The sequence below is a fragment of the Mobula hypostoma genome, chromosome 26 (genome assembly GCF_963921235.1).
Source record: "Mobula hypostoma chromosome 26, sMobHyp1.1, whole genome shotgun sequence".
Classification (NCBI taxonomy): Eukaryota; Metazoa; Chordata; class Chondrichthyes; order Myliobatiformes; family Myliobatidae; genus Mobula; species Mobula hypostoma.
This window is the reverse complement of record NC_086122.1, coordinates 17,121,825-17,134,575: the sequence shown is the minus strand read 5'-3', so window position 1 is coordinate 17,134,575 and position 12,751 is coordinate 17,121,825. Positions and strand designations below refer to the sequence as shown.

Below are 12,751 nucleotides of genomic sequence, written 5' to 3'. Positions count from 1 at the left end.
TAATGGGAATATGATAAGAATAAAATTTGATGAGTCTAGGAATAGTGTAAATAAGTGTTGATAGTTAGTGCAAACTTAATGGCCTAATAGTTTTTTTTTCCCATGCTGTATAAATATTCCATTGATGTCTTGCCTTTCCTTTTCCTCGACCATTCCAACAAGGTCTCAATTTTATCATTGCTTTTTAAGTTCTGCACTCATCTTCCAGAATAGATCCCAAAAGGTTATTTTTAACAAAAATATAGTGAATTGGATGGAGAAAAGGACAAGAAAGCTTTTGATGCAAAACATTAAAATTTGTGGGAATTCACGGGCTCAGATGTTCAGTCAATTTTTTTATTCAGAACTGACATCCATCAATATTTACCAACAGGATCAGAAAACTAATGGAAAGTTTTGCCAGTGGGAGCAATGGATGCAGGTTCGATTTCAACATTTAAGAGAAATTTGGATAGATTCATGGATGGGAGGGCTATGTTTAGGATGCAGGCCAATGGAGTTAGGCAGAATAATAGTTTGGCCTGGACTAGATGGGCTGAAAGACCTGTTTCTGTGTTTTTCAATGCCTCTATGACTCAGGCATGGGATTACCCACAATCTTGTTGAATGATCACACTGGTTTGAAGGGTTGAATGTGATATTCCCATTGCTAATTCTGCTGTTCTTTAATTCTCATTTATTATTTTCTCTGCATCCACATCCATTTCTATGAATAATTATTATCACTAATCTCCTCTAATAATACCGCTTTGTAAATTCCCAATTTCAATTAGTCATTGGTGACCATGCATTGTGCAAATTATTGACCCTACGTTTTTCTTAACTTGCCTGCCTCTCAACCAAATAGGATTTTAAAAATCCTAATTTGCCAGACATGCTTTTTGACACCTCTTTTCTTTTGCAGCTTAATGTGAAAATATTCTTTCTTCCAAATGTCTTCATGGTTTTGAGATGTGGTGAGACATTATAGCAGTAGACAATGCAACATATTGTTCTATACTTGAAAAAAATACCATTGCCTTAAAACTACATTCAGCAAAATGAGCAGTCAAATGCTAAATGCATTCGTGTCATTACCTTACAACTTTATTTCCCACATCTTGATATAGTGAATCATAATTACTTTTCTTTCCTGTTGATAATATAACTTTACCATAACAAACCAAGACATCCTCACAACAAAACTAAGCCTTATCTATTGAAACAATTTTTAGAACAAACTTTACCCCATAACCCTATTTTAAACACTTGTTTAAGAAATGCAATCAAATGTTGCTTTTAGTTATATCACTTTTAGATTAATTAAGTACACATTATTATTAAAACTCCTGAACCTGTTTAAACTAGATCAAAATATTTATTTTATTTATGCACACTTTCAATTAGTTTATTAATTTGCTGCCCTTTCATCCAGCTATTTTGCAGAATATACTTAGATTCCCTTTTTATTGCTAAACCTTTACGATTTTCACTCATGCATTTGCCTTTATATTCCTGGATGATTGTATAGGAAGTTCTGCTCAGATTCCTACTCTCCGTCATTGATTTAATTGTCATGCACATTAATTTTAAGTGCATACATTCCTGGAGATGGATGTTACTTATCAATGCTAACCACTCAATGGTCACACTTATATTAAGCGGCTTGATTGATTGACCATGAAAAGGCATCTCCATAAATTGACTTAACATTCCTGCCCATTAACCTTACTTCATGTTTTCAATGACATTTGTCATTGTTGAATGAATACATCAGCATTTCCTAATCAATTTCATTCCATCAACTGTCATGGCACAATTGTCTGTAAGCACCAGACTTTTTGGATTGTTGTATATTAAAAATCAACATGTATCCATGAAAACGCCAAAGCAATTGCGATAGATCATTTGTTAGAACAAACTGGAGCGTTCCGTGACCATTGAAATCCATTGTATTATTTCTGGGATTTCGACAATGATTTGCACAATGCCACTTGTATTTTGCATGCTATAGGATCCAGAACATCTTTAAGGAGCCTTGACGCAAAAAGGTGGCATTCATCTTTAAAGACCCTCATCACCCAGGTCATGCCCACTTCTCATTGCTACTATCAGGGAGGAGGTGCAGAAGCCTGAATGCACACACTCAATGAATTCGGAACAGCTTCTTCCCCTCTGCCATCCTATTTCTGAATGGACATTGAACCTATGAATACTACCTCTCTACTTTTTTTTAAATTTCTATTTTAGTACTACTCATTTAATTTAACTATTTAATATGTATATGCTTACTGTAATTCAATTTTATTTTCTATTACCGTGTATTGCATTGGGTTGGTACTGCAAAGTCAACAAATTTCACCACATATGTCAATGATATTAAACCAGATTTTGATACTGATTCTGATCTCAATAACAAATTAATTGTCAAATTCCATGTTCTTGTAAGGTATTCACCATAAGCAAGTGACTGCAGATGCTTGGATCTGAATCAAAAAGCAATTTGCCTGATGATCTCAGTGACTAGAAGACCATTAGATGATTAGATATAGGAGGAGAATTAAGCCATTTGGCCAAGTTTGCTCCACCATTTCATTATGGCTGATCCAATTTTCCTCTCAGCCCCAATCTCCTGTCTTCTCCCCAATCAAGAATCTATCAAACTCTGCCTTAAATATACATAAAGACTTGGCCTCCACAGCTGCCTGTGGCAAATAGTTCCACAGATTCACCACTCTGGCTCAAGAAATTCCTTCTCATCTCTATTCTAAAAGGACACCCCTCCATTTTGAGGCAGTGATCTCTGGTCTTAATCTTTCCCACCATAGGAAATATCTTCTCTGCATCCACTCTATCAAGACTGCTCACCATTCAATAGGTTTCAATGAGGTTATCTTCATACTTCTGAATTCCGGTGAATACAGGCCCAGAGCTATCAAACACTCTTCATATGACAAGCCATTCGATCCTGGGATCATTTTCATGAATCTTCTTTGAAGCTTCTTCAGTTTCACCACATCCTTTCTGAGATAAGGGGCCCAAACCTGCTCACAATACTCCAAGTAAGGTCTTGTGAGTTCTTTATAAAGTTTCAATATTACACCCTTGTTTTTATATTCGGCTCCTCTTGAAATAAACGTTAACATCACATTTGCCTTCCTCACCACAGACTCAAACATGCAAATAAACATTTAGGGAATCCTGCACAAGGACTCCCAGGTTCTTTTGTACCTCTTTTTTTTTGTATTTTCTTTCCATTTATAAAATAGTCAACCCTTTCATTTCTTCTACCAAAGTGCATGGTGATACACTTCCCACCACCGTATTCCAACTGCCATTTCTTTGCCCATTCTCATAATCTGTCTCAGTTCTTCTGTAGATTCTCTACTTTCTCAAAACTAACTGCCCCTGCACCTCCCTTCATATCATCTGCAAACTTTTCAACAAAGCCATCAATTCCATCTTCCAAATTATTGACATATAACGTAAAAAGAATCAGTCCCAACACAAACCCCTGTGGAACATCACTAGTCACTGGCAGCAGCCAGAAAAAAGTTCCCTTTATTCCCACTCTTTGCTTCCTGTCAATCAGCCACTGTTTTATCCATGCTTTCCTGTAATACCATGTGCTCATAGCTTATTAAGCAGCCTCATGTATGACACCTTCTCTAAAGTCTTCTGAAAATCCAAGTCCACAATATAAACTGATTCTCCTTTATCTATCCTGATTGCTACTTCTTCAAAGAATTCCAACAGATTTTCTAGGCAAGATTTTCCCTTGAGGAAACAATGCTGACTATGACTTATTTTGTCATGTAACTCCAAGTACCATGAGACCTCATCCTTTATAATTGACTCCAACACCTTCTCAACCACTGAGGTCAGACTAATTGACATATCATTTGCTTTCGTCTGCCTCTGCCTCTTCTTGAAGAGTGCAATAAAATTTGCTATTTTCTAGTCTTCCAGAACCATTCCAGAATCTAGTGATTCTTGAAAGATCATTACTAATGCCTCCATATCTTCAGCCACCTCTTTCAGAACTTTGGGTTTTACGCCTTCTGGTCCAGTTGGCCTATCTACCTTCAAACCTTTCAGATCCCAAGAATCTTCTCTCTGGTTATGGTAACTTCACACACTTTATACCCTGAACAGCTGGAACTTCCACCAGAGGGTTGAGAAGAATCTGAAGGAAAAAGGAATTTTCAGCATTTTGGGATGAAACACTATGTCAGAACTCAGTGATCCCAATGAAGGATTTTGACCCAAGATATTGACAATTCCTTTCTTCCCACAGGCACTGCTTGACCCACTCAGTTCTTACAGCAGGTTGTTTATTGCAACAAGTTAATGACATTTTCTGGGAGACAAAATGTGCTTACCATGTGTGGTGGCAAAACAAATCCAAAATGAAAACATAGCTTCTACTTCTGGTACCAATATGTTACAAAATTTGCTGATCATCAGAAGTTGGTGATGATAGAGACAGATCAGATTTTCTTGACATTTGAAGACGAAGGTAATCTGACAAACTTTTCTGAAGTTGTTGAAGCAAACTTAGTCAATAAATGACTGAATGTCGGTATAACTAGTGTGAATCTATGCAAAATGTTGTAAGTGCCTTCTAGTACTTTACCACAAGCTCAATTACTGCTTAATCTTTCAAAAAAATCTTTGAAGTACAAAATTTAACCACATTTTATAGCATTGTAATTCAAAAAGAAAAGAAAATGAGTAAATATTGGGTATAATGGCTCTAGCTTATTGGTGCCAAATATAGGTAGCTCTAGTGCTTTGTAAATAAAGGTCCAAGTTGATATAAAAGTCTCAATATTAATAATATAGTTTGACATAAACTGCACTAATGAGGAATAGTCATTAAAATGCATAAGCAGATTGTCTGAGAGGAACAGTGAGTTCTAAAAGTATCCCAGAAACAACGGAGCATGGATAGAATTAAGACCATCACAATTGCTTATTAAATATAAGACTAGCTGGGTGTTTGATGCCACTATTACTTATCTGTTTGTAATCAGTCAATCTATTGCAGCATTTTCTTTCCTGATGAGATCATTCAGATTACATTCTCAGCCACTCCTATTTCTATCCTATATGATAGAAATTTAACCTATAAGATATGGTTAAATTTTGTACTTCAAAGATTTTTTTCCTCCTATTTCTCAACTACTTTCTGTTTCTTAAGAACATCATTGGAACATAAGACCATAAGACATAAGAGCAGAATTAGGTTATTTGACCCATACATTCTGATCTGCCATTCCGTCATGGCTGATTTATTATCCCTCTCAACCCCTCCGCCTGCCTTCTCCCCTTGATCCTTCATACCTTGACTAATCAAGAATCATAAGTAGCCTTATACATATAAATAGGCATCATAATTTTCCATACACCACCTGATGACATCATCTCTACCTGATCACCATGTCTTGACCACTCTACTGTTCTGGATCAGTAGAATCTAATACCAGAATCACAGAAGTTTTCCATTAGAGGCGATAACAAAGGTGTCACTTCCAGTCAACATTGCCAGCTCCCATTTCCTCCAAGGCTGAATTTCATAATATCCATATCATATTTAGCCTTCAAATTCACTTTCGACCAACTATGTGCTTCATCTCCATTGCCTGATTCTAAACTTTTCCTCGGAACATCTGTTGCTCAGTTCTTTTCTCATCTGATTGGTTACTCTAGGCACAAGTATTCCAATATTCAACAATCCAGTTTTCTATTTTGTACTGTTGATAAATATGAGATCTTCCAAGATTGTTTGTCATAATTACACAGCGGTGAATCAAGATCTTCAGCTGTTCGAGTCTGAACTACCCACTTCCACCAATCCTACACAAATATAATGTTTTATTTGCCCTTTATTCTCATCAATTATCCAACAATTCTATCTTTTGTCTACTCAGAACAATTGACTTACAAAACTCTTCACCTTTGAGGAAAGCAGAGCACAAGAAGGAAATTAAAAGGATGTGCAAACTCAACATAATTTGGACAGGATGTCAGGATTGAACTGGAAGGAAATGGCTCTTCTAGCTGTTCCATAGTTCTTGCTGGTATCTCCCATCTCCTACCAAGCATTATGTCATTGTTATCCCTATGACTGTTGACTTTCATCTCCTCCAAGTTAAGCAATATTTTGACTTTAAAAAAGCTCTTTGTGTTTAAATCTTTTACTGGCCAAATCATTCTTCATCGGTGCTTTCTACAGAAATCTGAGTGGTTTGCATTCCACTGAACCTGGTCTATTGGCTTTTTCCTGAGAGGTTTATTGTGAATAGTGGCTGAATGACATTCTGGAGAACTTTGACATAGCTGATGATCAGTTTAACATTTTTTTTCAATGTAGACTTCTGTGTCCATTGCTTGTGTATTGATTGCTCTACATCAGGTACTAGTCCATACAATTTACTGCTGAAGAGAATCTCAGATTAAGATTGAAAGAACACATCACTAAACAGGAATCACTTTAAAGTAACTATTAAAATAATCGATCCTTTTTAAATTGTTATATGTTTTATTGCCTTATTTTAATTTGAAATATATTTTAAAGCAGTTTAATGATGCATCATTCTAATATTCTGTCAGGAAATTAAGTTTACAGCTTTCATTCAACGCAGTGACCAACTGCCCAAAATTGGTGCCAAAATCTTTGCACGTTTCCAGAAGCCATTCTGTCAGTCATTTCTTCCCTCCCCAGAACAGTTGTTTCCATTAGTTTTTCAGCCGGTCTGCTCTACAATATTCAGTCATTGCTTCGATGAAGGCTCCTATCACAGTCCTCTGAAAGATTGTGTCCACTGAATTATTTAATTCCCATTTCATTCCATTTTCAGATATACACTGAAGCCAGGTGCAATGGGGTTGCAATATTTAAGTCCTCAAAACAAAAAAAAAGTCACTTCTTTTCTGAAACAGTTAGGGAAGCATGAGCCTTGTAGTTATGTCTTTCTGCAGCAGTGCAGCAGGACAGAAAGCTGACTTATAGGCATCAGCATTAAAGTATCTGCGTTGAAGTAAGGCTTTTATTGACTGGTGCTGGGGGTTGTTGCAGGAAGTGTCTTCCTCTGCAGCCCTTTCTTTTTTTTATTCCCGGACTTGCTGTCCTTCTTGCTTTGCCTGTTGCCGCCTTCTTTGTTCCTCGCTTTGCCTTTTCTTCCTCCTTTCTGCTTGTCTCTTCTTCTATTGCCTTTTCCTTGTCCTGTTACAGAAAGACACATTGTCAGTTTTGCTCTGATGCAAACTGATCATTATCAAACTGAGGAAGAGCCACAGCCTGTACGGAGGTGGATGGTGAATGAGCCTAGCAGGTGGATAAATGTCATCTTCAACACAGAATTACAAAGGAAATAATATAACATTCCTTGAATCCCATCCCTGATTTTTAAAATACTTATGCAATTATAAACAGCATCACCATGACCCCATGATGTCATTTTATTGCTGGAAAAATAGTGGGGTAGGAAACTCTCTTGCATAAAAATTAGTAGATAATTCTAGATAGAACTGAATGGAATAGAATGTACAGCAAATCATAAACACAAGAGATTCAGCAGATACTGGAAATCCAGAGTAACACACAAAATGCTCCTAGAACTTGATAGGTCAGGCAGCACCAACTCAGAGGAATAAACAGTTGACGTTTCAGGCCGAGACCCTTCCTCTGTAGCCTTCATCTTAGTTTTGATGAAGGGTCACAACCTGAAACATCGATTGTTTATTCCATTCCATAAATGCTGCCGATCTGCTGAATTCCTCCAGCAATATGTAGAAGCCACAACTCCATTACATTATGTACTCTCTCTGATGCCATTGACTGGGGGAGAATTACTAAGGAAGCATTTTCTATACAAAAGCAGAGTAGTTAGGGAGCTACTAATCCGATGAAATGTAAAACACATCAGGAACTCTCAGAGGGGATGCAGATTGACAGAGAGAAAGAGTTAAAGCTTTTGTCACAAATCGAAAGAGTTCAACTGTAAGATGGGATTTGAAGATCTGGACTTAACATTTGGTGTTTGTGTAGTGTTGTGAGATGACACGGAGTGCAAAAGGAAGTAGGGAGCGGTAGGTCCAATGAAATGGGATCTGGATTCTCAAAGGTATACAATTGACGTCCTACTCCATATCACATCTAGAAGAGTAACATTTATAACTGGCCAAAGTGGCGCCAGCGAACAAACCTAACTCGGGAGACACCTTTCAGATAGTCCACAAAACTGTTTCTTTCACATCTTCTTTTTACTTCAAATGTGTTTCTCATACAGATGCGGCAATCTGTAGTTTGAAGATCAATTGAGTGATCTAGGTCTTTGCTGACCCTGAGAAGATTTCAGGAGATGAGTGGCCTCGAGGCCTGGAGGCTTAGAGACTGGACATAAGCCCATGGTCAATGCCATTTCTCGCCAATCTCTTCGAGTAAAGTGTCAAGGAAGATTGAAATATCAAGGCAAGTGCAGAAGACGAGCTAGTGTTGCTGCTGGAGGAAGGTGAAGGTGTGTGACGGTCTCTTGCTCACTACTCCTGATGGAAGGCCTCTCTCTCCTTCAGTGCGGTCAGAGGATGGTACCGAAGTTCTGGATCTGTGATTTATGGATTGGACTGTAGTTTACGTGGACTTTTTCAATTCTATGTTTTTATATTTTATGCTTTTGTCCATTCTTTCTTGTTGCTGTTTAGTGCGAATTGTTTGTTTTTTTGGGGCGAGGTGGGGTTGAGGGTTTGGGATTCAATGTTCTTGCATGACTTGGTTTTTTGTGCGGGTTGATGTCTTTCGTGAACGGCATCCATGGTTTTCTTTGCTTTGTGGCTGTCTGGAGAAGATAAATCTCAGAGTTGCATACTGCATACATACTTTGATAATAAATGTACCTTGAACCTTGAAATTATCATTATTCAGTTACAAGTTACTGAAGAAGAATGTTTCACCATTAAATTTCTACAGAGATGCCACAATGAGAACTGAAGGTAATTTAATCAAGGAGTCATTTCATGTTGCGGCTTATAAAACTCTAATTTGGCTAACTCTGGAGCAGTGCATTCAATTCTGGTTTCCCCATTATAGGAAGAGTGTGGAAGCTAGGGACGGTGTTAGAGAAGTTTACCTAGAAGATGGCTGGATTAGAGGCCATATGCTATAAGGAGAGATTGGATAAACTTGGGTTATTTTCTCTGGAGCAACGGAGGCTGAGAGGAGACCTGACAGTAGGTTATATAATTATGAGAGGCATAGAAGGAATAGATAGCTGTAGCTGACATTTTTTTTTAAAGATCAAAATGTCTATTACTAGAGTACATGCATTTAAGATGATAGGGAAAAGTTCAAGGGAGAAGCACAGGGGCAAATTATTAACACAGTGGTGGGTGCCTGGAACTCACTCTCAGGAGTGGTGATGGAGACAGTTATGATAAAGGAAGTTAAGAAGCTGTATTAAGCAGGAACTTGAAAATGCAAATAATGGAGGGATATGGACCATGTGAGGACCGAATGGGTTTGGTGTTATTAGTTTAAAGTGTTCTGCAGAACATTAAGGCCTCAAGTGTCTGTACCTCTGCTGGACTTTTTATGCTCCATGTTCCTTATATGTTGGGAGTGAGTGGAGCTTAAAAAGTAGCTATTCATTATGAGGAATAGGTCAGGCAGTAGAAGGAGGAATGTGGTGGATGGGGATGCTCTTCTTCTGTTTCAGGAGGAAGCAAAAAAGCTCCCAGCAGTGCTGCTGAGAAAGGGGAGCGTAAAAAGATAACATTAGGGTGAAACCTGCAAAATATTGACAATGCTACAAAATAGAATTAGAACTTTCTGCATCAAGGGGGAGGAAGAGATGGGTGACATTTCAGGCTTTCATCAAAAAATAGAAAATCTTAATGATAAAGAAAGGTTAAGATGCAGAAAAAAAGGACCAGGGAAAACAAAAAGGGTTGCATTGTAGGATATAGTGCAATGAAAGATGAAATGACAAAAGGGAATACTGATTCCAAGCAAAAGGGGGCAGTAATGGAACAAAAAGAAACAGAAGGGTTTGGAGATTGCAATGCTTCATTTGCTATCACGCATATGATATATATTTCAAAATGTAGCTCATATCATTTTCACTGCATTGGTGTACAAGATGTAACAACCTAAAGTGATGAAGACTGATATGCATTTTCTTAGCACAGGGCAATATTATTACATATCAGTAGAGGAGTGCAGGATTGAGAAGCCATGCACTGGACTAAAATAATCTGCAATATTACTGTAACAAAACAAAAACTTAAACATATACAGTAGTGCAAAAGTCTGTATATATATATATATATATATATATTTAACTATCTATCTATATCTATGTGTGTGTGTATGTATATATATATATATATAGTGTCTGAGACTAGTTCACTGTAACACTGTCACACAATAAAACAAATTTCACGACATATATAAGCAATGATAAACCTGATTCTAATGTGGGTCTCTATTATGGACTGAGGGTGTTAAGGGGACAGGGAGAGGGGAATCATGGCTGGGAAAGGGGAAGGTAGGGGGAAGCACCAGAGAAGCATTCTGTAATGATCAATAAGCCAATCAAACGTCCCTGCATGGTGTCTCAGGGATGAGTGTTTCTGCACCCGTGCTGCATCTCACCCCTGTCACTTCTCTCCCGCCACCTGTCCCACACGCTTCCCATGCCAGTCCACCTTTGACATTCCCAACATCCTTTGCTTCTGCCAGATTTACAGACCCCCTCTCCACCTTACGTTGACAAATACAGTACTGTGTAGAAGTCTTGGGCAGCCTAGCTATATAAGTGTGCTAAGTCTTTTGCACAGTATTGTACAAATGGAACCCTTGTTATAGGAAAGGTGAGTAGCTATTTCAAGACTCTTTTCAAAGTTTACAGCACACTTTACCCTGTGCAACAACCCTTATTCCACCTCACCAAACATTTTCTGCTACTATCAAAATCAACACATGGTGCTCTGGGTCAGTCTCAGGTAAATTGGACTCAAACGTAACCCACATTAAATAAAAAAAAATACCCACTTGTCCAGAAACCGTAACTGAAAGGCTTTATTATTTTTTTATGGTGACAGAATGAAATAAAGCTTTAATATCAAAAGGTCATCACCAATAATCCAAGAAAATAGTTCCTAATGCTTGATGAGAGCTTGAAGAGGGAAAAGTTAAGCAAAGGAGAAATCCAGACTTTAGTATTGGAATAGAGAGCAACCATTTTGTTTGCAGAGGTCTCTTTAAATATGTATAATCTCTTCAATCTCTCCATTATGGTTAGACCTACACCACTGGGTATTGACAAAATGACAGAACCCTTTGAGCTAGGTTGTTTACAATATTCAAGCCACTTTCTGCATAAATCTTAACTGAAGAAGGATTTGGCTCAGGTTGACTGATCTGATTCAGATTAACTTTTATTCTTGGATTTATACCTATCACAGCACTTAAGGAAATTCACAAGAATGTCTCAAGATGCAAGGGTTTAATGAGTAGACTGTATATGAACAACTAGCACGTAATGTTAAATTGAAAAGCAATGTTATTTGGGAAAAAACATTCTTACACATGATATTGACTGGCAGCCAGATTAAAAGCATCCGGAAATAAAACTCAGTTTATTATCCATTCCGTGTGAATGTGAATACCATCAACATTGGTGAACTATAAGAAACATACAAGGAAGCAAAACATAAACAAATCAGAACTAGAGAGTAAAGGAAATAATAAAGTGAGGTAAGGTATGGATGCCAACAGAACAAGAACATTACAGAATAGAAGACAAATGCTGCCTATAAAAAGTATTCACCCGCCGAAAGTTTTGATGTTTTATTTTTTTTTCCAGGAAAAGAATCTTTCATGTCAAAGTGAAATCAGATCTCAACAAAAGATCTAAATTAATTACAAATATAAAATACAAAATAATTGGTTGCATAAGTAAGCATTTAGTAGATGCACCTTTGGCAGAAAGTGCAGCCTTGAGTCTGTGTAGATAGGTGTCTGTCAGCTTTGCACATCTGAACACTACAATTTTTCCCTATTCTTCTTTACAAAACTGTTCAGGCTCTGTCAGATTGCATGGGGACTGTGAGTAACAGCCCTTTTCAAGCCCAGCCACAAATTCTCAATTGGATTGTGGTCTGGACTCTGGTTTGGCCACTCCAGGACATTAACTTTGTTGTTTCTAAGCCATTCCCATGTAGCTTTGGCTTTATGCTTGAGCTCAATGTCTTGCTGGAAAACAAATCTTCTCCAAAGATGCAGTTCTCTTGCAGACTGCATTAAGTTTTCCTCCAGGATTTCCCTGCATCTTGCTGCATTCATTTTACCATCTACCTTCACAAGTCTTCCAGGGCCTGCTGCAGCAAAGCATCCCCACAGCAAGAGGCACAGTGGGGAATCATGGCAGGCTTCATAGGTCGGGATGGTGTGCTTTTGATGATGTGCGATGTTACATAGCACTTACTCTGATGGCCAAAAAGCTCAATATTGATTTCATCAGACCATAGAACCTTTTTCCAGCTGACTTCAGAGTCTCCCACATGCCTTCTACCAAACTCTAGCTGAGATTTCATGTGAGTTTTTTTCAACAGTGCCTTTCTCTTGGCCACTTTCTCATGAAGTCTGGTCAAGCACCCGGGCAACTGCTGTTGTATGTGCAGTCTCTCCCATTTCAGTCACTGAAGTTTGTGACACCTCCCGAGTTGTCATAATTCTCTTGTGGGCCTCCCTCACTAGTCTGCTTTTTGC

The 12,751-nt window shown here is 37.9% G+C and overlaps 1 protein-coding gene across 2 annotated transcripts in view; it reads right to left on the bottom strand.

Moving 5' to 3' along the window:
• Positions 1–6,512: 6,512 nt before the first annotated feature.
• Positions 6,513–12,751, bottom strand: part of rspo1 (R-spondin 1) — a 207,427-nt gene continuing 201,188 nt past the window's right edge. For both annotated transcript variants that reach the window (XM_063033738.1, XM_063033739.1), the window contains exon 6: positions 6,513–7,207. In XM_063033738.1, coding sequence (XP_062889808.1) covers positions 7,032–7,207 — 176 coding nt within the window. In that variant the 3' untranslated portion in view covers positions 6,513–7,031. The remainder of the gene's footprint in view (positions 7,208–12,751) is intronic.